Source organism: Podarcis liolepis (genome assembly GCF_965112155.1).
Source record: "Podarcis liolepis genome assembly, chromosome: 17".
NCBI lineage: Eukaryota > Metazoa > Chordata > Lepidosauria > Squamata > Lacertidae > Podarcis > Podarcis liolepis.
This window is the reverse complement of record NC_139571.1, coordinates 21,109,079-21,134,316: the sequence shown is the minus strand read 5'-3', so window position 1 is coordinate 21,134,316 and position 25,238 is coordinate 21,109,079. Positions and strand designations below refer to the sequence as shown.

General features: G+C 45.0%; 1 protein-coding gene across 1 annotated transcript in view; it reads right to left on the bottom strand.

Moving 5' to 3' along the window:
• The window catches only part of MUSK (muscle associated receptor tyrosine kinase), a 64,584-nt gene that overhangs the window by 18,604 nt on the left and 20,742 nt on the right, over positions 1 to 25,238 (bottom strand). The window contains exons 6-11 of the mRNA XM_083483476.1: positions 23,043 to 23,072; positions 18,217 to 18,341; positions 11,636 to 11,795; positions 4,631 to 4,664; positions 2,885 to 3,148; positions 19 to 194 (exon numbers count right to left, since the gene is read on the bottom strand). Coding sequence (XP_083339602.1) covers positions 19 to 194; positions 2,885 to 3,148; positions 4,631 to 4,664; positions 11,636 to 11,795; positions 18,217 to 18,341; positions 23,043 to 23,072 — 789 coding nt within the window. The remainder of the gene's footprint in view (positions 1 to 18; positions 195 to 2,884; positions 3,149 to 4,630; positions 4,665 to 11,635; positions 11,796 to 18,216; positions 18,342 to 23,042; positions 23,073 to 25,238) is intronic.

The window sequence follows — 25,238 nt, the reverse complement described above, 5'->3', positions numbered from 1 at the left end:
ACTTATTGAACTGCTTACCAAACTGTGGGATCCTCGTGCAAGTATTAGGGTCCTGCTGTATGCTGGGAAGACTGTTGCACTTGGGAAGGGTAAGCAACATCAATCCAGGCTTATAGATTCCTTTGCGGGCATTTTCTTCCATCGAAAGCCATTCTTTAAAGCAGTAGAGATCCTTTACAGCAAGGCAGTGCTCTCTAGAGTGTTTCACAAACAACAGCAGAATGCACAGTCAATGATGTGACGGCGACAATATTACCCTAACTATGGACAGCCAGCAGCATACAAGAAAGTCGTCATGTGGCGTAAATCAGTACAGATTACATTGATTCTGGTTTTTTTAATGCTAGCTAAGTATCTGGCCAGACACTGCCATTGCCCTACTCTTTTACCATTGATTTCAATGGAAGTTGCTTCTGGCATGCGATGCATTCGGGTATTCTATGTGTCATTGAACGTTACCAGAAGCATTTGACGCCACCAGGCCCTCTCCACAGATCAGACCAAGAATATAGTTTGAATATTTCCTTGGTTTTCTGCGGTTCTTTCTCTTTAAGGAAAGACTTCCCACGTAAGTTTAACAGGTTTTGTCCTGTGATTTTGTAAGCATATTCACATAGGACTTTCTTCTTTAAAGAAATTAAAATTCCATTCTCAGGATAAGGTTTGGCAGTACCACAGAACATGCTGGTGCTTCTCCTAAAATTCTGGTTTGACATTAAAAACAAACAAAAAACAAAGCTCAAAAAGCCTTTTAGACAGTCCCTGAGAAAGTGTCTGGCCAAAGCAGAGGGAGAGGGAGAGACAGTGTGACTTTGGCTGAGACCATCTGGTTTCCAGAACAGTCTCTGGCACTGTTGACATGAGAAATTATAAATGAGAATGAGCAGGGCTGGTGAGCACTCTTTGTTCTTGGTCCTGATGAACTGGGAGCAGCAAAGCAGAAACATTGGCATGTCACTTGGTCCAAACCCAGCTTTCGGGTTTATTTCCAGCAACAAACCATGAGCGTTAGGCTACAACAAACCTTGGCTATTACTCGCGATTTTGTTCGGAAAGCCACAAACCGCCAACCCAGGTTTGGGTCAGTGACGGAGTGAAGCAGGGATTTTTCAGCTGAATGCACCAGCATCCTTCATGTTAAACCATGGCTAAATTAATCTCTAATTAACAGAAGAACCTCTGCTTCTTAATGGCGGCATTGGGGGGTTATCGGCAGATGAAATGCTTTTGCACTCAGCGCCTCCCTGCCTCTCACATTCCATGCCAGAGCAAGAGCCAGGTACTGAGACGAACCACAAGTGGACCCCATCCCCCCTGTCCCTGGGGGGAATTTGCAAGGATAATTACCCTCAATCATCCTTGTTTTTTCTTTGCCAATGATTTCCCACTGTCATGGGAATTAAGCCATTAAGGCAGACAGGAACCGGAAGCCAACCATGGCTAGATGTTAACCATGGTTGAAAGTAGCAAGTGAACCAGGCCTCCATGGGTAATCACTATGGAACAGTATGGAAGAGTCCATATCTGGATTTACTCAACTTACTCCCTCCTTCCCCACTCTCCCAACCCATCCCATCCCCACTTTATAGCAAACAGTCAGGTACAAGCCCCATGGCTGTTATGACTCAGGAAGTTCATACAAGAGAACAGCTTCCGGTTCTTCACTACATGCTAGCGACTGGCTCCCTACCAGGCAATAGCTATACACCAACCATTAACTAACAACGACGAAAGAATATAGGTTGATTTCTATCGATAGCAAGGAGCACTGGCAGGTTCATTGCTTTCCTATGAAAACAAGGGCTTGCTGGTTGCCCACTTTATTTGGGGAAATCAGAGTTAGATGGAAAGAATGAATTGCACAGGACTATTTATTTATTGGAGGTCACATCTAAAAATTACCTGATAAATGCTCTTATAAACAAAACACAAAGCCACACTTCTCACTCGAAGTAACAGGTGGTGGTAGCAGCGGCTGGTCAGCCCCATGCAAGCCTCTGGGGAGAAAGCCCTGCTTTAGGATGGATTTAGGAAGGCTTAACGTTTTCAGAATGACCTATGAGTCAACGCATATATTCATTGGATGAAAGGGTTTGCTGGCTGGGATCCAAGGAGCTCTCTGATTGGTTCCAAGTATGGCACGCCCAGCAAGGCTCTCGCTTCAGGATGGTTCCTGAATAGCAAATAACTTTGGGAACCCCTGGGGATTGGCAAAAGCGGTCTGTGATATGACATGACAGCAGTTGTGGATGGGGAGGCCCAGAGGAAAGCAACTAGAAATGCCACAGAGCAGATTCGATCTTTTGAGCACTTTGGATCAATGCCATAAGAAATGCAGTCATGAAATGTGCATTTGATCTGGAATAATGACCAAAGTAACCCAAGCCAATGCGGTTCGTTGGGCCTGATCCCCTAATTAGCTGAGGATACTTGCAGCATTCCAGTCAGGGGTGGTGGGTGGTGGGAATGAAACAGACACCAAGCCAATCCTTGCCAAATGCTCAGGAATGTCTAGCATACAACGTCTGCAATTTGTCTCCAATAATGGATAGTACTAATGATTAAAACTTAACTTCCTGTTCCACATCTACTTAGGCACAGTCATAGCAATATTTATACACAGCAGTCATCGTCAACGCCAAGAGCCAATTAATAAATAATCTGATTTCAAAGCAACTCACATTTGAGGGGGAAATTTTTCCCTAACTCGCATTGGGGGAAAATATAATTGGAATTCCAAAATATAATTCGGAATGTAATTCCCAAAATATGACATTTTTCTTTGTATTTCTCCATGCGTACCCTACCCTTTCCTGCAGGATGTGGTGAAATTTTGGGGGACGGGATGAGGATCAGGTTTGTTTGTTTTGCTCACTTGTGTTACCTGCAAACAGGTTTTGGAGCAGCTCCGATCCTGGAGGGATTGCACTCCTGGAAGATGTAATGACACAGCAGGGACTCAGCGGCTGGGCGGCAAAAGGGACTCACTGTTTTCAACTCAGCCCACGCTGTGCGGACAAGCAGTTCTTGGGTCTCCTCTGGGTCTCCATAGGAGGCGTTGAAGAAAACGAAAGCGTCCTTGGCCAACAGAGAGCTACACACCTCTCCACGGTATGTGCTGCAGTAGCCTGTATCACCCTTGTAGAGTCTGATGGGGAAGAGAAAAACACACACGGGGGGATTTCTGAGTGTTGACAAATCGTGCAGACAAATCTGCAGACTATACCATCAGCACTTGAAGTGTTTAAAGCTAAACCCCTAGAACAGTTATTATATGGGGCTCAGATCTGGACAGGCATTCCCCTTGGATCTACAGAAGCTCTTTAATAATAAATAATAATAATTTTTTATATTATACCCCACCCTTCCTGGTTCAGAAAACCGGGCTCAGGGTGGCTAACAACAACTTTAAAACACTTAATTGATGCTGCAACAACAACAAAATACAGTATAAAACGTGAATAACAATAAATTCAGAATTCAAAAATCAATTAGGGGGAAATCCATCCAATAAACATTAGATGATCACCAGGGCTAGCTGGCTAAATTAGTCCTATTTGGGCCAGTGAGGAGACCAGGGGAGAATTAGCTGTGGGATCCCAGAGCGGGTAATCTTCATAAAAAGGGGAGGGGAGGGAAGGAAGGGGGGAAAGATCAGGCTAAGTCCAAAATGAAAGCTAGGCAGAATATCTCTGTCTTAAAGGCCCTGAGAAAGGAAATTAAATCCTGCAGGGCCCTGGTCTCATGGGTTTAGTCTAAGTTCCTAAGGCAATTTTTTCCTGTTCCATCCAAATGCTTCCTTGCACTTGGAGACTAATCTCTCCTCTGTTGAATTACAGACTTGGCGTAGGACATTTAATTATTGGCTTCGCCTAAATTTAAACCCCACTGGCCTGCCACCCTTAGTATTGCAAGATTGTCATGAGCGCACTTGGACTAAAATTGTCAGCCAAAAGCTTTACTTTTCCGGTTTATCACCACAACAGTTATTAACACCGGGCTTCCGTAAAGCAAATAATTTAACCAGACAGAGCCTATGTCTATGATATCGAGTGACAGAATAATCTGGCCACAATAAGGAAATTTTGTCCATGGTATGATTATTTTCCACCTAGTCCTTTTGACACTTTGTCACCCTATTTGCAAAATTTAACAATTCCAAAATACAGACACGTTTTCACTTTCGCAAGATTGAATATACTGCCTTCGGCTGTACTTGAGGGTCGATTTCAAAAAATTCCACTGGAAAAACGGTTATGTCCCTGTGGAGATGGCAGTACTGAGTCTGTGGCTAATGTCCTTCTGGCTTGCAGTCTTTATAAAGATTTGAGGAGTGAGGCTATTACCCCTCTACTGTGGTCCATGCTGGGTTGCTCAACCACTGTTACGGTGTCTTTTCTTTTGGCAGATCAAGATGGTCAGGTGAAGGCAAAAACTGCAAAGTTTTTAGCAGGGGCAATTAGAATAAGATCTATTATTTGATTATTGATGTAAAGCCCCAAAATGTATTTGCTATAGTTACGTTTTTACCTCTATCTTCGGTACATTTTATTTTATTTTATTGCTGATGGTGAAGCCAGCAAGGACAGTGACTTTGGGAGGTAAGCCCCTTCCACTCTCTGCATGTTACTTGTATGTGTGAAGGCTAATGGGAGAGGCTGTTTCTAAGGCAAAGAGGAAGAGAAAAGGCATTCTGAAGCCTAACTGGTTACAGAGCAAGGGAGTGTTGAAAATGGAAATTCAAAGATGGGTCTCTTCATTGCCTCGCCAACCCAACTTGAAAGAAAAGCCAGGAGGATCATACTTAACTAGAAGCATGATTGCTGTTCGTTCTGTCTTGACCCACATCGTTCTGCCCAGACACTGAGGTCCAGCGCCAAGGGCCTTCTGGCGGTTCCCTCACTGCGAGAAGCTAAGTTACAGGGAACCAGGCCTTCCCGGTAGTGACACCCTAGAACACCCTGCCATCAGATGTCAAAGAGAAAAACAACTACAGTGGTACCTCAGGTTACAGATGTTTCAGGTTACAGACTCTGTTAACCCAGAAATAGTACCTCGGGTTAAGAACTTTGCTTCAGGATGAGAGCAGAAATGGTGCTCTGGCGGTGTGGCGGCAGTGGGAGGCCCCATTAGCTAAAGTGGTACTTCAGGTTAAGAACAGTTTCAGGTTAAGAACGGACCTCCAGAACGAATTAAGTTCTTAACCCGAGGTACCACTGTACCAGACTTTTAGAAGGGATTTGAAGGCAGCCCAGTTTAGCGAAGCTTTTAATGTTTGATGCATCCCAGAGTGGCTGGGGAAGCCCAGCCAGATGGGCAGGGTATAAATAAATAAATAAATAAATAAATAAATAAATAAATAAATAACTATCATCATCATCATCATCATTACACAAGGGTCACAGAGTTCAGTTTATATCAGTCCCAAATATTAGGAAATGCCAAAGGAGCTATCTGCACCTCTGTTAAAAAATTTCCTTCCCTCGGCTGACTTCCATCACCAACTTACTTGCTTGAAGGATGTGAGCTGCTTGCCACTGACAAGATGATTCAAGGTTTCCCCAACACTCAATATGTGCAAATATGCTTCCCAGCTGTAGGGACACTGATTTTTTTCTCTCCCTCTCTCTCTTTCAGCATTCCATACCAAGGTTGCAACGTTCTCCCTTGACTCCATTTCTTCTGGGATACGATCAGGGTTGGATTAAAAAAATTTGCTCGTGTTTGCAGAAAAGGAAGTGATTCATCACGACTGTAACCTGATAGCAGTGCAATGTCCCCGTGGACATAGCAGACGAGCCAAGATTAATGTTTCTCCTGTGTGTAGCTCAGTCCCTTTTCATGAATGATACATGCACACAAATGCAGCGCTTGCATTCATTGAATTTTACTGGCGTTTCTGCCTGGTTTTGAACATCCCTTTTACACTGTAGTACCTTGTTCTGTAATAGAAGTGTGGCTTAATAATAATATAAAAAATCATTGCAACAATATGTCGCCTAAATTTTAAATGCCAACAAGAATGGTGTGCTGGTAAAACGACATGGATCTATCAACTTTGAATCTTTTCAGAATAAGATCTTTACAACTATCCTAAGTATTCGTAACAGCATGTCTTGAGTTTTATTTAAGGCCTCAAGTCGGCATATTTTAGGCAGAACAAAGTGTGTACTTAATAGTTTTTTCAACTTGTTGGTTTATGTAACTGAAAATTCCTGAAGACATGCTCTTAAATGTTTGTTTAATGGAACAGATCCAATCAAGTTCAGTTAAACAAATGACATGCTTTCGGAAGATTAGAAAGATGATTCATCCTGATGGCTTTTCCATGAATTATTTGCTTTTGTTCTATCAGTTTTAGGGCAGCAATTACAAAACTGGATTTTTTGAAAAAGGTAAGAGATGCATAATTAGTTTATTTTGGCCAACACTAAGGTTGCATCTTAGTCTTTTCTGACATTATCAACCTGAGACTGAAAAATGTGTTTCCCTTTTTTTAGATCCAGTCAAATTCTTCATACAGTCGTTGCTAGGCGATCCCATACAATCTTTGCACTGAAAAGAGGCACACAATCCACAACTTTTGCCCTGGTTGTGACTGAAATGTGCTTAGATATTGTCAAGATTCATATGGTTCGATTAATCTGGTGCCATTTCGTTTTGGGTCTCTGTATCGAGAGTAGGTCTTGCATTGCTGGTGTTTTTGTTTTTATTTTGGCCGGATTCTGTATTTGTTTTACTTTGATTCTTACCTCTGCTTTTATCCAGAGCTCTGCAATAGCTTACGGCTAAAAACAAATACATTTGATGCTGGCTTGACTTGTATTCTCCAGCAACAGCAATGGGTTGCTATAACAATTGAAACATATTACCGGTTTTCCCTTCCATCGTTCCAAAGCGCTGTTGGTTTAAGAGGCTTAGAAGGAGTTTGCAAATGAGTGAATACCAATCGGTAACTTACAGTCTCCTGCATTGTTACCACTTTGCAAGCTTCTCGTTTCCTCCCTTTGCCAAGTGGTGATGGGAATTTCACCTTTCCGCTGCTTCCTATAATTCGTCACACCCTAAAACCCTTCACTCCACAGACTGCTGTTAGGAAGAGTGGGGTCAGCAGCAGAGGAATACTCTCTGGCACATGTGGTGGCGCACCCAGGGCCAGGGCGAACCGCCCATAGGGGCAGGGTGGGGCACACAGCACCCATAGGGATGGGGCACGCGGTGCCCTTAGGGAGGGGCGGTGTGGGGCGCATGACAACCACAGGGATAGGGTGTGTGGTGCCCATAGGGACGGGGCACACCACAGGGCCTCAGATGCCCTACAGCAGGTGGGGAGGCAGCGGACAGACAGAGTGGAGCCTGCGGGTGCCCAAGACCCTTGGCTCGGGTGCGCTGCACAGGCCCAGTGGTTTGTGCCGCCCGCCATTTTGTCACCCCTCTCAGTGGGGACACCTGGGGCTGGCCCATAGCTGTCAACGTATCACTTTTTTTTTAGGGGAAATTCCCTTATTCCAAATAGGATTCCTCTCAAGTAAAGGGAAAAGTTGGCAGCTATGGGCTGGCCGCACCTACTGCATCCCCCTTGCTACGCCCCTGAGTGGGGTAACTCACCATGGGATGGTTTCACATCAGGCATTTCAGACGGGAGACGAGAAGGAGATTGTGGCTGTTGCTTTTAAGAGCAGCCGCACATTTTCCAGAAACATCTAATGGGTAGAGCACTCCTAGCATCATCCAAGGAGGGGAACCTGTCTGAAATCATGGTGAGCCTGTCAATGGAGCCAATGATGTGGCAGGGGTCAGCAAACTTTTTCAGCAGGGGGCCGGTCCACTGTCCCTCAGACCTTGCTGGGGGCCAGACTATATTTGGGGGGGGGGAATGAATGAATTCCTATGCCCCACAAATAACCCAGAGATGCATTTTAAATAAAAACACACATTCTACTCATGTAAAAACACGCTGATTCCCAGACCGTCTGCAGGCCGGATTTAGAAGGTGATTTAGAAGGCGATTGGGCCGGATCTGGCCCCCAGGCCTTAGTTTGCCTACCCATGTGCTAGAGGAACCAAAGTTCTGACTCTGTGTAAGGCAGCTTCCTCTGTTCCGATATCCTTCATTTCTACCCCAGCAGGAAAAGGTCTGTGACCTGCTGAGCAGGTGGTTCCATCTGCCCTGTTCGTGTCACACAATCTTTTGTCACACAAAATCCATCCCCAGGTGACCCTTACCTCCATTCTAATAGCGCAAGCATGAGGTCCATCCAAAGAAGACAGTTGCGTTGGAGGGAGCGAGAGGAGGAAAGAGAGAAAAAGAGAGATGAAATGGCAAGGGCTGTTTGTGCTGTACTCAAAATAGATTTGCATCTTTACACAAATAAAGCTTAGAAGAGCTCTGTAGCGTTTTCTTTTAAGTTCTTAGGGAGAGAGAAGAGAATAAAAATAACTTCTGGTAGTGCCGTAGCTGGGGAGGGGGAGGGCAGGGGGGCTAGCCAGGTTTTTATGCCCTGGGTGAAGACTTCAGAGGGGCACCATTGAGGCTCCTGCCTGTGTACGCAAATGTGCAGTGTATGTGAGCAGGGCCGGATTTCGGTTTGATGAGGCCCAAAGCTACTGAAGGTAATGGGGCCCTTTATATGTCCAGCTGTCCTTTGTCAACAACAAATTGTCGGTGTTTTTTGTGTTGAATATATGCTATATGGTAATTTATGGACCTAATAGTTATCTCAAGCCATTTGCACATGTTGCCGTGCAACCAGTCCATGCAGAATGTAGGCATCCTATATATAGAAATGAGCAAACCAGTGATATTATAGGGAGCAGGCTAGCAGGTGGGGCCCATTACTTACATCAGGTGTAGACAAACTCCGGCCCTCCAGATGTTTGGGACTACAATTCCCATTATCCCTAGCTAACAGGACCAGTGGTCATGGATGATGGGAATTGGAGTCCCAAACATCTGGAGGGCTGGAGTTTGCCTATGTCTGACCTACATCATAGGAGCCTACACAACACAAAACACTGTTGCTGTAGGTAGGTTTTATTTTATTTGTTTTTTAACTTATATTTTGGAAATGTACATCCGGTTTTTTTCCCTTTAAATATTTTTGGGCTCCTCAAGAGAGTGGGGCCCTAAGCTATAGCTTGTTTAGCTCATACATAAATCTGGCACTGTATATGGGTCAAACTGGGTCTTCACTTGGGTGAAATGAACCTAGTTTCGCCCCTGCCCTCTGGATAAATTGTTCTCCTGATTTGGTTACAGGCATAGAGGCACAGAAGCAAGCTTCCGAAACAGATCTCTAGCTGGATGAGGAGTCCCATAGGGGCAAAAACAAAAAACCCTCCCAAAGCATTTTATGTATGCCTATTTCCCCCTTCAGTTCACTTCCACAACAGTTTGTGTGATGCACAAAGTGATCCGATTGTCCGTCTCCCACATCAGTTTTGGGAGAAAGGGGCAAAGAATACAGACATTATTAGCCTTGCCTGGTTTAAAGCAGACCAGATAAGGGGTGGTATTGGACATCAACAGGGCTTTAAACAGCCTGGTTCTCTCCACATCTACTCAGAAGTAACTCTACGTTAAGTTTGATGGTATTTAAGCTAAAGGTAAAGGGACCCCTGACCATTAGGTCCTGTCGTGACCGACTCTGGGGTTGTGGTGCTCATCTTGCTTTACTGGCCGAGAGAGCCGGCGTACAGCTTCCGGGTCATGTGGCCAGCATGACTAAGCCACTTCTGGCTAACCAGAGCAGCACACAGAAATGCCATTTACCCTCCTGCTGGAGCGGTACCTATTTATCTACTTGCACTTTGATGTGCTTTCGAACTGCTAGGTTGGCAGGAGCAGGGACTGAGCAACAGGCACTCACCCCGTCACAGGGATTCGAACCGCCGACCTTCTGATCGGAAAGTCCTAGGCTCTGTGGTTTAACCCACAGCACCACCCGTGTCCCAAGTAAAAGTGTCTAGGGTTGCAGCCTGCCATGGGCAGTGAAGGCACTATGCCGAGCCATCTTTCCTATTTGGGCTTACAGGCACCTTGCGCCAGGGCGCTGGCCTCTCAGGGGCGCCCCAGCGAGTGGGAAAGCTGTGTGGCTTTGCCAGCGGCCTCCCCTTTCCCTGCACGCCCGTCAGCTGCGCCCCATCAACCATATGGCTGGCGAGTGTGCAGCTTGCCTCCCAGGCCTCTGCGGGAAGAGAGCGATACCCGCAGAGGCTTAGGAAAAGGTCAACAACTATGGGAAACGGGGGGGGAGGGGTCTTTGAACCACGGCGCTGGATATGCTTAAGACGGCCCTGGCGCTATGCTACCTTCCTGTTGCTCACCAGCAGGGAGGTCAGGGCGATACGTTTGTACCTTGCCCAGCTCTCTGCTGCCTCACTGCTCCCGGCGGAAGTTAGGGGAGCTATACAAGTCGTCGTGTTTTATCACTGTTCAGAAAAATATCTGAAGTGGCGCCCCCTCCTACACTGAGCTGCATGGGTCAGCAGAGGAGGCCCAGCTATTGACGCTGCCATGCTCTGTGGGTTTGAGCAGGCGCAGACTTCTCTGTGGTGGCCCCTCCAAGTTGTAGACTGCCCTTCCCTCTGAGGTGCGTCTTGCACCATCACTGCATGCTTTTCAGGGACTGGTCAAGACACACCTCTTTAGCCAGGCCTTTGGTCAAGCAGATATCCTCTCTGCCCCCGCATTGCTGTCCTCTGCAGCTTTGCCTGGTCATTCTGATGTTGGTTTTATTTCATTATTTTATTCGGCCTTAACTTGAATTGTGACATTTGCGGGGGGGGGGGGACAGGGGTGTGTGTGTGTTACTGGGAGCATTTGGCGAAGGACAAATAACAAATAAATGAAGACCACACACAAGATCAAAGTAATCTCGGCGTGATTTTTGCACCTTGTCGTGTTGTACACATTGTGAGCAGAATGGGAAACGGCGGGGGGTGGGGAGAAACCACAACATTTTTCCTGAACACTTTGATATTCCATATACAGTGGTACCTCAGGTTACATACGCTTCAGGTTACATACGCTTCAGGTTACAGCCTCCGCTAACCCAGAAATATTACCTCAGGTTAAGAACTTTGCTTCAGGATGAGAACAGAAATAATGCTCCAGTGGCGCGGCAGCAGCAGGAGGCCCCATTAGCTAAAGTGGTGCTTCAGGTTAAGAACAGTTTCAGATTAAGAACAGACCTCCGGAACGAATTAAGTACTTAACCTGAGGTACCACTGTACTTTCCTTTGGGACCAACCTGTCCCCGGTTCGTGTAAGTAATACTCAAGATGGTCATGCCTCCCTGAACTATTTTCACATGGCTGTTAGGTGATATTAATATAGTGCTTCCTCACTTCCTTCTCCTGGATGAGTTTACAGAGTGTCTTGGGACACCGTAACCAGGACGGCAGCAAATATGTCGGAAATTATAGCTGTGCCAACCTCTGAAGTGTAATAATATAGGAAGAAACAGCCGGGAATGAGGTGCACTCCTAGATCAAATTTATCCTGCTGCAAATTACAAGGAAGCCAAGCCCTTCAACTTTCTATGATGTCTCTCTCTGTGTGCGAGCGAAACTCCACACAGAAGTTGAAGGACATTTGATTCCCCCACAAGTGCCTCTTTCTCTAAAAGCATACCTGATACGTTGATAGTGGCTGCGGCTTTTGCTGTGCCATAAGTCTCGCTGTGCTTATTCGTAGCTATGCAGGTGAACAAACCCGGCCGGGTGACGTAGACTTGCAACCTGGAATCGATCACTCTGTCTTTGACGGTTTCTACGATGGATCCTGCTGAGACCTAAGACAAATGAGCGACGGTTCAGATGTATTGCGTAAAAACCACAGGTCATCAGAATACAGAAGCAAAACAAGTGTAGCTGGTGCAGAATTCAGCGGCCAGGTTGCTCACCAGAGCAAGACGGTTTCAGCATATTACACCGATCCTGGTCCGACTGCACTGGCTACCAATTAGTTTCCGGGCCCAATTCAAAGTGCTGGTTTTGACCTATGAAGTCTTAAATGGCTCAGGACCACAATACCTCAAGGACCGCCTCTTCCCATATGAACCTAAGCGGTCCCTGAAGTCATCTTCTGAGGTCCTGAAAGACCTACATTGGCTCCCAGTACGTTTCTGAGCACAATTCAAAGTGTTGGTGCTGACCTTTAAAGCCCTAAATAGCCTCAGCCCAGTAGACCTGAAGGAGCGTCTCCACCCCCACCGTTCAGCCTGAGGGAACCAGGCAGAAGGCCTTCTCGGTAGTGGTGCCCTCCCTGTGGAACGCCCTCCCATCAAATGTCAAGGAAATAGACAACTATCTGACTTTTGGAAGACATCTGAAGGCAGCCCTGTTTAGGGAAGCTTTTAAAGTTTGATGTTTTATTGTATTTTTAATATTTTGTTGGAAGCCACCCAGAGTGGCTGGGGAAACCCAGCCAGATGGGCAGGGTATAAATAATAAATTATTATTATTATTTAAGAAGCAACTTAATAAGGGATAGCTCAGTCAATAGGGCACAAGACTCTTAATCTCAAGGTCGTGGGTTTGAGTCCCGTGTTGGGTAAAAGATTCCTGCATTGCTGGGGTTCAGACTAGATTACTCTCGTGGTCCCTTCATATATATCACGGTAGATTATGACTGTTTTTAATTATAAATAACCAACCTGCTTGCAAAGGGGGGACATGGACTGCAAGGTTGGGACCAATGATTTAAACCTGTAATATTAGTACATTAATGTGGCTCTCTTGCCTAGGAAACGAATAAGGGAGAATGTGTTGAAGAGCCAGGGATTTAACGCTGATATTTTATAGCCTGCTCTGATTCACACCAGCATTTAGAGTCACTTGTTCGCTTTCATTAGGAGCACATATTTCCTACATTAATAGGCATGCTTGTACAAATACAAGAACAAGCCAGAAGTTGGTCTGGTGAAAAAGGGCTGGTGTCAATTAATCCACAGGTTGTCAGGTTTCTCGTTTCTGTCTAAATATTTCGTTGATCAAAATATTTAACCAAGTTGTTCTTTTAGTCAGAAATCACTTCTCAGGATTTAGTGTGCAGAAGCAATTTCCTCAAGGGCATGAACCCAGTTCTGCTTGAGTTCATTGAGGTGTTATAGTGTCAGAGGCAAATGCAGCAGATTTAATAAAGTCCCAGGTTTAAACTGTTTTTCCTTATTTGCGATAGGATAAAGGCAGATTTCCCTGCAGTCAAGGAGGAGGTCAATGATGCACTTTCAGCGAGACATGTGTGTCAGATTGCATTTCTTAGTGCAGAAAGTATTGATCTCATGTGTAAAGTTCTTTCCTATGCTTTCCTATTCTGATTAATTCTAGAAGCTACTATAAGTTTCTCTGTATGAGAGAAGCAGGGGCAGAAGGGCTAATGATTGTTTGGGTTATACCTTCAGAGAAGCTGAGTACAGCTGCTTTGAATTAGTTTTCTCCCAATTAAGGTCATGGTGACTATAAATATAGGCCAGAACGAGCCTGGGTTTTTACCTTTTCTCTTCTCTCTCTCTTCTTTCTGGTGTGGTGTTTCTGTTTCTGTACATAGGATGCTTAGTGCTAAGGTTTAGTCTTATTATGAGTTAAGTTTATAAATGCTGCAACTGGATTTTGTATGGACTGAGTCAAACCTCATTGTATTGGCTTTGATAACCATTACACTACATTTGCCTTCAGCACAAGTAAAGCTCTGTTGAATGAAGTACTATTGCCATAGCTGTAAACTTTTCCCTTTTCTTGCGAGGAATCCTATTCGGAATAAGGGAATTTCCCTTTAAAAAAGGGAAACGTTGACAGCTATGGCTATTGCCTCTGGTCTATTTTTGGGAACTCTGCTGAACTCGGCAACGCATTTAAGGTTTTCCTCCACACTTATGACAACATATGACAATGTGGACCAGATCCAGATTTACAGAATCATAGAGTTGCAAGGGACACCAAGGATCATCTAGCCCAACCCCCTGCAATGCAGAAATATCAGATAAAGCATCCAGGACTGATGTCCATCCAACTGCTACTTAAAAACCTCCAAGGAAGGAGAGTCCACCACCTCTCGAGAGAGACCGTTCCTCTGTCAAACAGCTCTTACTGTCAGAAAGTTCTTCCTGATGTTTAGTCAGAATCTCCTTTCTTGCAACTTGAAGCCATGGGTTCGAGTTCTATCCTCCAGAGCAGGAGAAAACAAGCTTGCTCCATCTTCCATGTGACAGCCCTTAAGATATCTGAAGATGGTCCTCATATCTTTGGGTTCATGCCAGAGTGGTGCATGCTCTGGTTATCTCCCGCTTGGACTACTGCAATGCGCTCTATGTGGGGCTACCTTTGAAGGTGACCCGGAAAAGCAAAGGGTGCCCCCCATTTAATGTGGGGAGTGGTCATTGTAAAATCAAATAAAAATGATGACAGAGAGAGAGAGAGAGAGAGAGAGAGGGAGGGAGGGAGAATTGGGTATAGAATAATCAGAGGGAGCAATGGAGGTATAGGCCTTCTGACCTTGTTGTTGTTGTTTAGTCTTTTAGTCGTGCCAACTGATTTGTTCAAAATTGGGAAAAGAGTACGACAAGGCTGTATACTGTCTCCCTGGTTATTTAACTCAGTGTTTCCCAACCGGTGTTCCGCGGCACACTAGTGTGCCGTGAGACACCGGCTGGTGTGCCGTGGGAGGAAGGCGGGCGAGTCGGGCGGTGAGAGGCGGCGGCGGCGGCGAGGATCCGCGTCGAGCCGGGGGCGGCTCCGCGGTGGTGGTGCCGAGCGGCGGGGCAGCGCGCGCAAAAGGGAGGAGCGCGAGACAGGTTGATGGCAGAAAGTGAGGAGGAATTAAAGAACCTTTTAATGAGGGTGAAAGAGGAGAGCGCAAAATATGGTCTGAAGCTCAACATCAAAAAAACTAACATCATGGCCACTGGTCCCATCACCTCCTGGCAAATAGAAGGGGAAGAGATGGAGGCAGTGAGAGATTTTACTTCTGACCTTTAAAACCTCTATTCTGCAGTGTGATAATTTCTGGGCTTTGGCCCTTCTTTTTTTTAACACCTAAGAATGGGCAGTTGGTAGCGCCAACATGGCCCCTCAAACTTCCTTTCCCTTCTGTTCCTCTTCGTCTTAAAGGGACCCTGTCAAGTCAGGGAAATTTTTGTGTGTGTGGCTTTCCGTCCTGGCTGCAGATTTTGGAAAGGAAATGTGAGAACTCGGAAGGCTGAGTCAGAAGGCTTCGCTCTCAGCCTGGACCACACAGCCAAGGAGACTTTCCTTGCCACGTTCGCTGATAGAACTCACAGGGACAGGGAAATAAACGCAGGGAGAATTGAAAAGAGCTTCAGTTCTAGGGGTAAGCTCTGTCGCCAAGCTCCCATTAGGTAATAACAATCCCTTACTGCCTTGGCACAGCTAACTTCAGACCATCTTGAAAGACAGTTAAGCGCTGCACTCTTTGCCATTTGCACCGTGGAAACGAGGAGAAAATAGCTGCAGGAAACCTCGTGAACATTGCAAGGGACTGCATTTTTAAGTCCGGGCAGCTTTTCAACTTGAAATGTGAGACCCTGGTAAATTATGACAATTTATTTCGTACAAAAATCCTGTCACTCACTCTCAAGAAATCGCCTTTTTTAATCCTTTAAAAAATAAAAATAAATCAATTTAGGAATTAAACTTGAGACAAGATCAAGTATATATTTAGGCTACAAATTCAGATCCAGTTTTACACCCATTCCACTGACAAAAAGAATGCAGAGAGCAGTACTGTGGCGGGAAAGCTGATACTTCCCTATCGCGGGTCCCCATGCTCTCAGTTCATAGCATTCCTTCAAGAGAGAGAGAGCAATGCCTTGTAACTGATAACAAAGTTCAACAAAATTAGGGAAGGGCAAGTGGGGCCTGCAACAAAAGATTGCAGGGCAAAGTGCTCCTGTTCAGAGTTCCAGCCAGCCATGTTCGCTTTCATTCCATTCAATCCCCATCAATCTCATTTTCTATTTCCCCACCTCCAATAGACACACGGTATTCTGTGTGTATTCTAGGGATGCGGGTGGCGCTGTGGGTTAAACCACAGAGCCTAGGACTTGCCGATCAGAAGGTTGGCGGTTCAAATCCCCGCGATGGGGTGAGCTCCCGTTGCTCGGTCCCTGCTCCTGCCAACCTAGCAGTTCGAAAGCACGTCAAAGCGCAAGTAGATAAATAGGTACCGCTCTGGCGGGAAGGTAAACGGCGTTTCCGTGCACTGCTCTGGTTCACCAGAAGTGGCTTAGTCATGCTGGTCACATGACTCGGAAGCTGTACGCTGCCTCTCTTGGCCAATAAAGCGAGATGAGCGCTGCAACCCCAGAGTTGGCCATGACTGGACCTAATGGTCAGGGGTCCCTTTACCTTTACCTTTATTCTGTGTCCCCTGAGTATATTCTCATGGGGCTTCTTTATTCCCAGTTAGTTTACCCCTCCCTCAGTGATTGTTTGTACTTCTGCACTCTTGTGGGTGGGTGGTGCAGTTTCAGCTACAGAATGATCAGCGCTTGAGCCAGAGCAGCGCTAACAAAGGGCATATGTTTGCATGCCCAGTTGCAGACTCTCCTCCCTGGGAGCCAGGCCCAGATAATTATATTTGGTCATTTTTTCTTTTTTTTTCTTTTTCCCACTTCAATTTTAAAGGTGCGGCTTATATGTGGGTATGGCTTAAGTTCGTGCTGTGATAAGAATTTTAAAGTCTTAGATATATAATAAATGTCCATAAACGTACCAACCAAGCACGTACATAGATCAGCACAGGAAGGCCGACCTGAAACCATTTTTGATTCCCCAACCGACCAAATGTTTTCTCTGCAAGGTCAAAGGAAAATGGAAAAGCCTCATACTTGAGTAAGGATCTCATGTTCTACTGGCTAAACTGGGAAACCCCCTGAGTTAAAACTGTGAGCACACCTCACCTTGCAGTGACTCTTTCTAGACCTCCATTTATTTTGTCTTAGCCTAATAATTCATAACCTCTGATGTCTTGAGGACCGTTTTCTTAGTTCTTGTTTTCGGCGAGTCACATATTTTCACATATTTTCCTGCATTGTAGCTGCTGCAAAACTATCCGGCTCGCAGACCCTCCAAGTGTCCCTATTTTCCAGGGTCAGTCCCAGATTTACAGAAGCTGTTTCCCAGTTTCTGATTTGATCCCAGAATGTCCCGCTTTTCCTTAGGACGTCCCTGTTTTCATCAGAGAAACATTGGAGGGCATGGAGTTATGCGACCCCAGAGCCAAGGAGATACGGAACTATACAACCTTTAGAAGCCATCTGAAGGCAGCCCAGTATAGTGAAGTTTTTTAAAAATTTTATTTAAAAAAAATGTTTTTATATATGCTGGAAGCCGCCCAGGGTGGCTAGGGAAACCCAGTCAGATGGGCGAGTTATAAATAATAAAATTATTCTTATTATGAAATAGGACATCCCAAGTTTTTATTGGAGAAATGTTGGAGGGTATGCGGCTGCACTGAACAAGCAAGATGAATGAAAAAGAAGCATGAATGAACGTGTGAGAGACATTCAAATGTCAAGGAGATAAAGAGCTACACAACTTTTAGAAGACATCTGAAGGCAGCCCTGTTTTAAATGTTCGATATTTTGCTGTGTTTTTATATATGCTGTAAGCTACCCAGAGTGGCTGGGGAAACATAATAATAATAATAATAATAATAATAATAATAATAATAAGAAGAAGAAGAAGAAGAAGAAGAAGAAGAAGAAGAAGAAGAAGAAGAAGAAGAAGAAGTATAGATTCTCATAGGTAGCTGTGTTGGTTTGACGCAGTCGAAATAAATAAAAAAAATTGTCCAGTAGCACCTTAGAGACCAACTAAGTTTGTTCTGGGTATAAGCTTTTGTGTGCATGCTTACACCCAGAACAAACTTAGTTGGTCTCTAAGGTGCTACTGGACAATTTTTAAATAATTAGTATTATTATTATTATTCCAGGTTTGTGCATGCTTCACATCAACTAGTTACGTGTCAGTCAAAACTGATACAGGGCTGATCATTCAGTCTAGCTCTGTTGGAAGGTAGAAAGAGCTGAGTTTTCATTCAGCATTGCTATTTACTTTGCAAAAGCCTTTGGCATTTTCTTGCATGTTTCCTTTTTTACTCCCCGGCCTCCTCAAGGTCCAGCTGACAGCATGTGGCCTGCAGACCTCAGCTGAAGAATCACACATGTTCCCAGCAACTGCAAAGACACTTACGGCTTTTCCATTTTCAAGCCATGTCACCGTAGGGGTTGGAATGCCTGTTGCTGCACATCGCAGCGTCACCACAGAGCCAAAGCTGACATTGTAGGATTCAGGAGCTTTCAGGATTCGGGCGAAAACTGTATATGGAAGAAGACAAAGTTGTGGTTAATATTCATGGTCAGCCACTGGTCAAAACTCTGGGGATTTCTCTGTCGGAAAGCTCATCAAACAGCTGAAAGTCAAGCTAATCCAAGGTAAATCCAAATCATTACTGAAGGCAAAAAACAAGCATCATCATCATCATCATAATTTTTATATGCCACCCATTTGACTGGGTTTCCCCAACCACTGTGGGCAGTTCCCAACAAAATAATAAAGACACAATACAACATCAACCATTAAAAACTTCCCTAAACAGGGCTGCCTTCAGATGTCTTCTAAAAGTTAAACAGTTGCTTATCTCTTTGACATCTGATAGGAGAGCATTCATACACAGGGAGGGCGCCACTACCAAGATGCCAGTTTGTTGTACTTTTGCACATATACAGTAGACCCTCTGGTTACGGATATAATTCATTCTGGGGGTCTGTGCACACCCTGAAAAATCCATAACCAAATGCCTGCTTCTGTGCACGCACAATAGAGTGCTTCTGCGCATGCGCATGTGGCGAAACCCAGAAGAATACACTTCCAGGTTTGCCGCATTTGTAGCCTGAAAGTTATGTAACCGGAGGGTCCGCTGTGTGTGTGTTTTCTACAGTCCTGTACACAGAATTATGTACACAGAATTATGCATACCCTACAAAAGAAATACCAAAACTATCTATCATGCTAAAATAAAGGTTTGTGTCAAAAAGCTGGCTTCTGTTGCATGAATAAATTATACAAATTGCATCCCCGATTATGCCTGGATAACTCAGCCAGTGGGAGCCTGGTGTTGATAAGGTTGCAAGTTTGATTTCCATATGGGACAGCTGTGTATTCCTGCATTGCAAGCGGCTGGACTCGATGATTCTTGGGGTCATCTAATTCTATGATTCTAGTATTCTTTTTACATCTTTTACTGCTTGAGCAGGCAAAGAGGGCTGCCAGAAAAGGCCCCAAGGGCCACATGTGGCCCTTGGGATGTGTGTTGGACTGCCCTGATCTGGAGGAACAGACATTCCCCTTCCCTGCCTTACAGAATCAAGCCAGGCCCTGTAAATCAAATAGGTTGCAGATTCATTTAGCAGCGGTGGTGGTGGGGAATCATACTGCATGTATTCCACCAGTAGATTATATCAGAAGAAACCTCTTTAGACACATCCATAATACAGAGACCGAAACAAAATGTGAAGAATGTTTGTCTGGCGTCCCTATACAAAACCCATGTAATACAACGACTCATTTCTATATTCGCAGCAGCAAATCCCTAAAGGCAAGTGCATGGAAGGATAAGATGTGTTCGAATTACCTTCCTAAGGAAATGAGGGAGGAAGTTCTTTTCATGCCAGACCTTGTTCTGTGCACGTAAAGGAGCCTTTAGCCGCATGTATAAAGTTAAAGGTAAGCCAAGTCTGTTGGCTCAGCTGTCGAGAGCATCTGATGACTCAAGTCCAGGAAATAGGACACCGTAATAATTGTTTCAAAGATGTCTCAGGACTCTGGACTTATCCATTCATCCCTTTGGCCCTGCGGTTTCTAGGGACAGGTTTGCACTTTAAAGCTCTGAGTCCGAACATTGCTGTTGGTTGTTTGTTTGCTTGTTTGTTTTGCCCTGCGCCTTTCCCTAGGAAAACCCACTCTTTAACACTGTAGCAATTCGGGTTTTCGTGGATTGCCTGTTTGCTCTGATTCAGCATTAAAGAGCGGGCTTCCGTGGGGAAGTTATTATTATCATTTAATTTATTTAGAACATTTATATACCACCATGGGACGCGGGTGGCGCTGTGGGTTAAACCACAGAGCCTAGGGCTTTGCCGATCAGAAGGTCGGTGGTTTGAATCCCCGCAATGGGGTGAGCTCCTGTTGCTCTGTCCCTGCTCCTGCCAACCTAGCAGTTTGAAAGCACATCAAAGTGCAAGTAGATAAATAGGCACCGCTCCAGTGGGAAGGTAAATGGCGTTTCCGTGTGCTGCTCTGGTTCGCCAGAAGCGGCTTAGTCATGCTGGCCACATGACCTGGAAGCTGTACGCCGGCTCCCTCGGCCAGTAAAGTGAGATGAGCGCCTCAGCCCCAGAGTTGGTCATGACTGGACCTAATGGTCAGGGGTCCCTTTACCTTTACCCCTGCTCTAACCAATATGCCACGTTGGGACAAATAATAATAATAATAATAATAATAATAATAATGTTCAGACACAAAGCTTTAAAGCACAAAGCTTTAAAGTCCCTTTGTTTAATTCTCTGCACTCTGTCCTTTGTAAAGTTTGCCGTGGCAAATATTACAGGGCTGACTAAAAACCCCAACAGCATTCTGCATCTCCATCCATATGCTTCAGGGAAATAGTAAAGAATAATTAAAATGGCAACAACAACCATCACTGCAAAGTTTTGATGGGGCCCCAAAGTCTTAAGTGAATCAGGACAGGAGATCAAGTTATTGCCTAGTAACTTGTGAAGTTCACACAGTCAATCTGGAAGCCTCCTGCTAAAAGAAGTGGAGGCAGGGAAAGGCTTTCGTAAAAGAAGGGCTCGGTGGATTGGGCCCATCATCTGTTGGAGGCCAAAGACACAGGCTGGGCAGCAAACCAAATGAAATCTCACTCTGATCGAAACCAAAAATTCATTTGTTCCCAAGGTACCACAGACACAGCAACAAAAGGAGATGAACCACTGTGTTTTCCTCGTCTCTCCAATAACATTTAATTTATTTATGACATTTAGATACCATCATAGTCTTCCAAGAATCTCCTTGGACAAAGAAAGCACCAGTGCACATTAGGGGATACCAATTTCCACCAACACTAATTATTCTCCCCTGCAAATACACCCCAGGCTGTATGGATTTATTTTTCCTTACTGGTCTCCAGCACTGAACTCAAGCCAGCTGAGGGGGCAAAAATAACCAGATGCAGCACTTTCGGGGGGAGAACTGGCTCGCGTGGGAAATATTAAGTACCCTCTCACTGCCAACTTCCACATACAAAAAACCTCCCCCTGTTCCAAGCCCAACACAGCAAATGAGGGTTTGGAGATACACATTGGACAACTTGAGAAGCGACATGCCCTCAAGTTTAATGCGGACATTTATCTAACTCCCCTAAGCAAGGAATTCGGGGCCAACTTGGGTGCATGAGAAGAAACACAACAGTCAAGAGACCTGGTCGTGGTCCAGAGAAGAGACCGGGAAGCTAAAGGACCTTCTCCTTTCTCTGAGCTTCATTGTGAAGGTTGCAGTTCTTGCATGTCCCCTGCCAAGGACTAATGATTAAGCGGGGGGGGGGGGATGTTTAGCTTTCGATATCTGCTTTTTTCTTTTTCTTTTTTAAATTTTTTTTTATTAAAGATTTTCTTGTTTTACAGAAGTAAGTGTAATGTCTCTCATATTTTTCCCGTGTAACATTTTTACAAATCCGTTTCATTTGTTGAGACATTAGGAGGAGGGGGGGAAAAAGAAGGGGTGGAGGGAGGGAAGATGGGTGGGGGTGGGGTCGGGTGGCGATGTTTCTGTTATGCTTAATGTATGTAGGGTTTGGTGTCAGCGTTGCTTGTGCTGTTCACTTGTGTTCCTTTGGTGGTGAGAGAGGTTGGGGTTGGCCTAGGGTGTGGTTGTTTCTTTGTTTTCGTGTGTGAGTGGGGTGGGTGGGTGTTTTGGATCAGGTTAGCCATATTGATTCGTATGCTGTTGGTGGATTATTGTCACTGTCTTGTTGGGCTGTGTATGTGATAAAGGGGAGCCATACCGGGGTAAAGGCGTCTTCTTCTGTTTGTCCCCGTGTCAATTTCAGTTTATTGGTTAATTTTTCTAGCAGGGCTGTTTCCCATACTATTTGGTACCATTGGTCCATGCTCACTCCTGACAGGTCTCTCCAGTGTCTGGTTATGGTGTTTCTGGCTGCTGAAAGTAGGTGGGTTATGAGTTCTTTGTGGTGTAAATGGGCATTGTTGTCTTGGAAGATGTTTAGTAGGGCCGATGTCTAATATTTGCTTAGTTATTTTACATATTTCTTGTGTGGCTGTTTTCCAGAATAGATCTGCTGAAGTCATTTAGGTGCCATCATGCATGCCCACATATCAAGTCCTTTTCACACAGACTTTGCCTTTTGCTACACGCTGGACTGAGCCCAACAAGTTCTCTAGTTTCTCTGGATTTTGTAATGTGGAGAGCACAGTCCTGCGGATGACCGTGAGGTTCTGAGACTGCCACAACTTCGTGACACCCACATGCATCATCATAATTGTTACAAAGCCCCCTGTTTAAGACATGCACTTTGTTAAACCATGCAGATTGTGTGTGCGAGAGGGAGCCGTTTCCCAGTGAGGTACGCACAGCCATTTATCCTGGCTGACTTCCAAATTCTTCAGATAATTGGAAATTTGGATAAATGGGTATGGCAGCCACGCGAGGTTACATTTATACTGCTCTGTGGGGTGAATACACAGTGAATGCACAGAACGAACTTGTGCAATGTGGTGTTTAGATTAAATCGTGTTTGATTAATGGGGTTCTACCGAGTAGACAGTGGCTTGCAAGATTCGCCCATGCCAAATTTCTCGTATGTTCTCTTTCCTCCATCAGTTCCATTGAGCTGTTGTTAGTGTCATCAACCAAACAGAGTTGATGGGTTGGAATATTGCCACTGCAAAGATCATTAATGCTATAAACACTAAAACACAGCACACATGGTCTGAAAATACCTCCGTCTGTTGCATTTCTCTCATTAAGAGCTGCACAACAAAGAAATTGATAAAAGAGATGAATGTTCCAAGTTCTCCAAACAAACAAGCCCTGCATATGTCACAATTTATGTTTTTGTTTTTTTAAAAAAAAAACCTACCAAATTACTTACTGCCATGACCGCATCTTAAGTGCAATGCTTAATTTTGATAGGAGGCAGAATTAAAACAGAAGCTGTGTTAAAATATCATAATTCCTTAAGGGGGGAAGCAATGCAAGTTTGGAACATCTGCAGAAGACTTTTAAGGCCTTTAGTCTGTATCCCTTTCGTCATTGTTTATTTAGAATGAGCATTCCAGTACTGCAAGCAGATAAACCCTTCAAGTGAAGCGTCATATTTGTACGATTTTGCAACATAGAGCAGAACAGTCTGTGCATTAATCGGAGCGAATTAAAGAGATTATCTTGAAGCTGACCGTCCCCATTAGTGGCAGTTTTATAAATTAAGAAATCATTTAAGTGCGGGGGAGGAATGTATCAAGGACATAGTGTTCAGAATTGTTGTAAAAGTGCTGCCAACTTCAAATAATAATAAAAATCTATAGGAAAGTATTAAAGAGAGATGGGCAAGGTTAGTTGGTATACTCATTATCAAATATGAATGTTTATGCACAGGGGAAAGTAGTCACAGCTGGAAGTACCATAAAAATAAAAACTTTCTTATTTTTGTAAATGTAGGCATATCTATGTTAAGCCTGAAGAAGAGAAGACTGAGAGCAGTCGTGGTTGGTTGGTTGGGTGGTGATCATAGGCTCCAGCTCCTATGGGGCTGAAGACACCTTACTTCACCTCCCCCCAAAGTATGGGGGAAAGGAGCTGAGCCCCCTAATTGTGAGGGGCTGAACGACGCCCGGCCTCTCTGCAATGGTCCGATGCGGCTTCCACTTGAGTGCAGGAAGTTCCTGCAGCCAATCGGAAGCCCAACCTTGGTTTTTGAATGGTTTCAGGAGTTGAACGGACTCCCAGAACGGATTAAGTTCAAGAACCAAGGTCCCACTGTAGTCGCCAGGGGTCCAACATAACAGAGTGCCCAAGATGGACCTCAAAATGCTTCCTCCCCAGCTACAGTCAGAAAGTTCTGCCAATTAATATTGAACTGAGGACATGAAGTCTCATTTAGAGAGATAAAAGCCAATGGCTACTGCCTAGAAATTGCTGATTCTGGTTCCACTTATACATTACCCATAAGGTGTGTTTGCTTCTATCTCTGTGATTGTTCTCACAGCATAAAAGGTAAAGGGACCCCTGACCGTTAGGTCCAGTCACGGACGACTCTGGGGTTGCAGCGCTCATCTTTACTGGACAAGGGAACCGGCGTTTGTCCGCAGACATGTGGCCAGCATGACTAAGCCGCTTCTGGCGAACCAGAGCAGCACACGGAAACGCCGTTTACCTTCCCGCCGGAGCGGTACGTATTTATCTACTTGCACTTTGACGTGCTTTCGAACTGCTAGGTTGGCAGGAGCAGGCACCGAGCAACAGGAGCTGACCCTGTCGCGGGGGTTCGAACCGCCGACTTTCTGATCGGCAAGCCCTAGGCTCAGTGGTTTAGACCACAGCGCCACCCGCGTCTCACAGCATATTCAGTTCTTTTCAGACCGTGTGATTACGTATCATTGCTAATATGATTATGTGGCATGTTAGTGACGTAGAAGGATGGGCTGCTAGTATGGTCTAGTCCACGTGGCTGGAAGATCTAGATTAGGATGGGGAACCTGCAGAACTCCAACTGTCTGCATAACTCCAACTACTATTAGCCCAGACAAGCAGGGACAGTGGGCAGGGATTATGGGAGTTCTGTTCCAGCTCCATTTCAGGAAGGCCACAGATTTCCCCACCCATGTTGTAGATGTTCCTGGAAGCAAAGGTGGAGCAGCTTCAGGGCTGACAGTAACCATATAATTTCTGAAGGAAGGCAGAAATTAGGGAATCTAGGGCAGCGTGTACATGCCATAACTTCTTGACGGAACTATTGAGATAACTGTTGAGGTACCTTCTCCCCTACCTTTCCTAGGGTACCTAAGACCTGTGTGCCCTGCAAGAGTGCAAAAATGAAGAGGTTCAAGCCAGGGACCTTGTGTCACAAGCTCCTCAAGAGACCATTAGTCAGCCCGAGAGACCTCTGTTGTTCTATCATTTGCAGCATTTGTTTATTT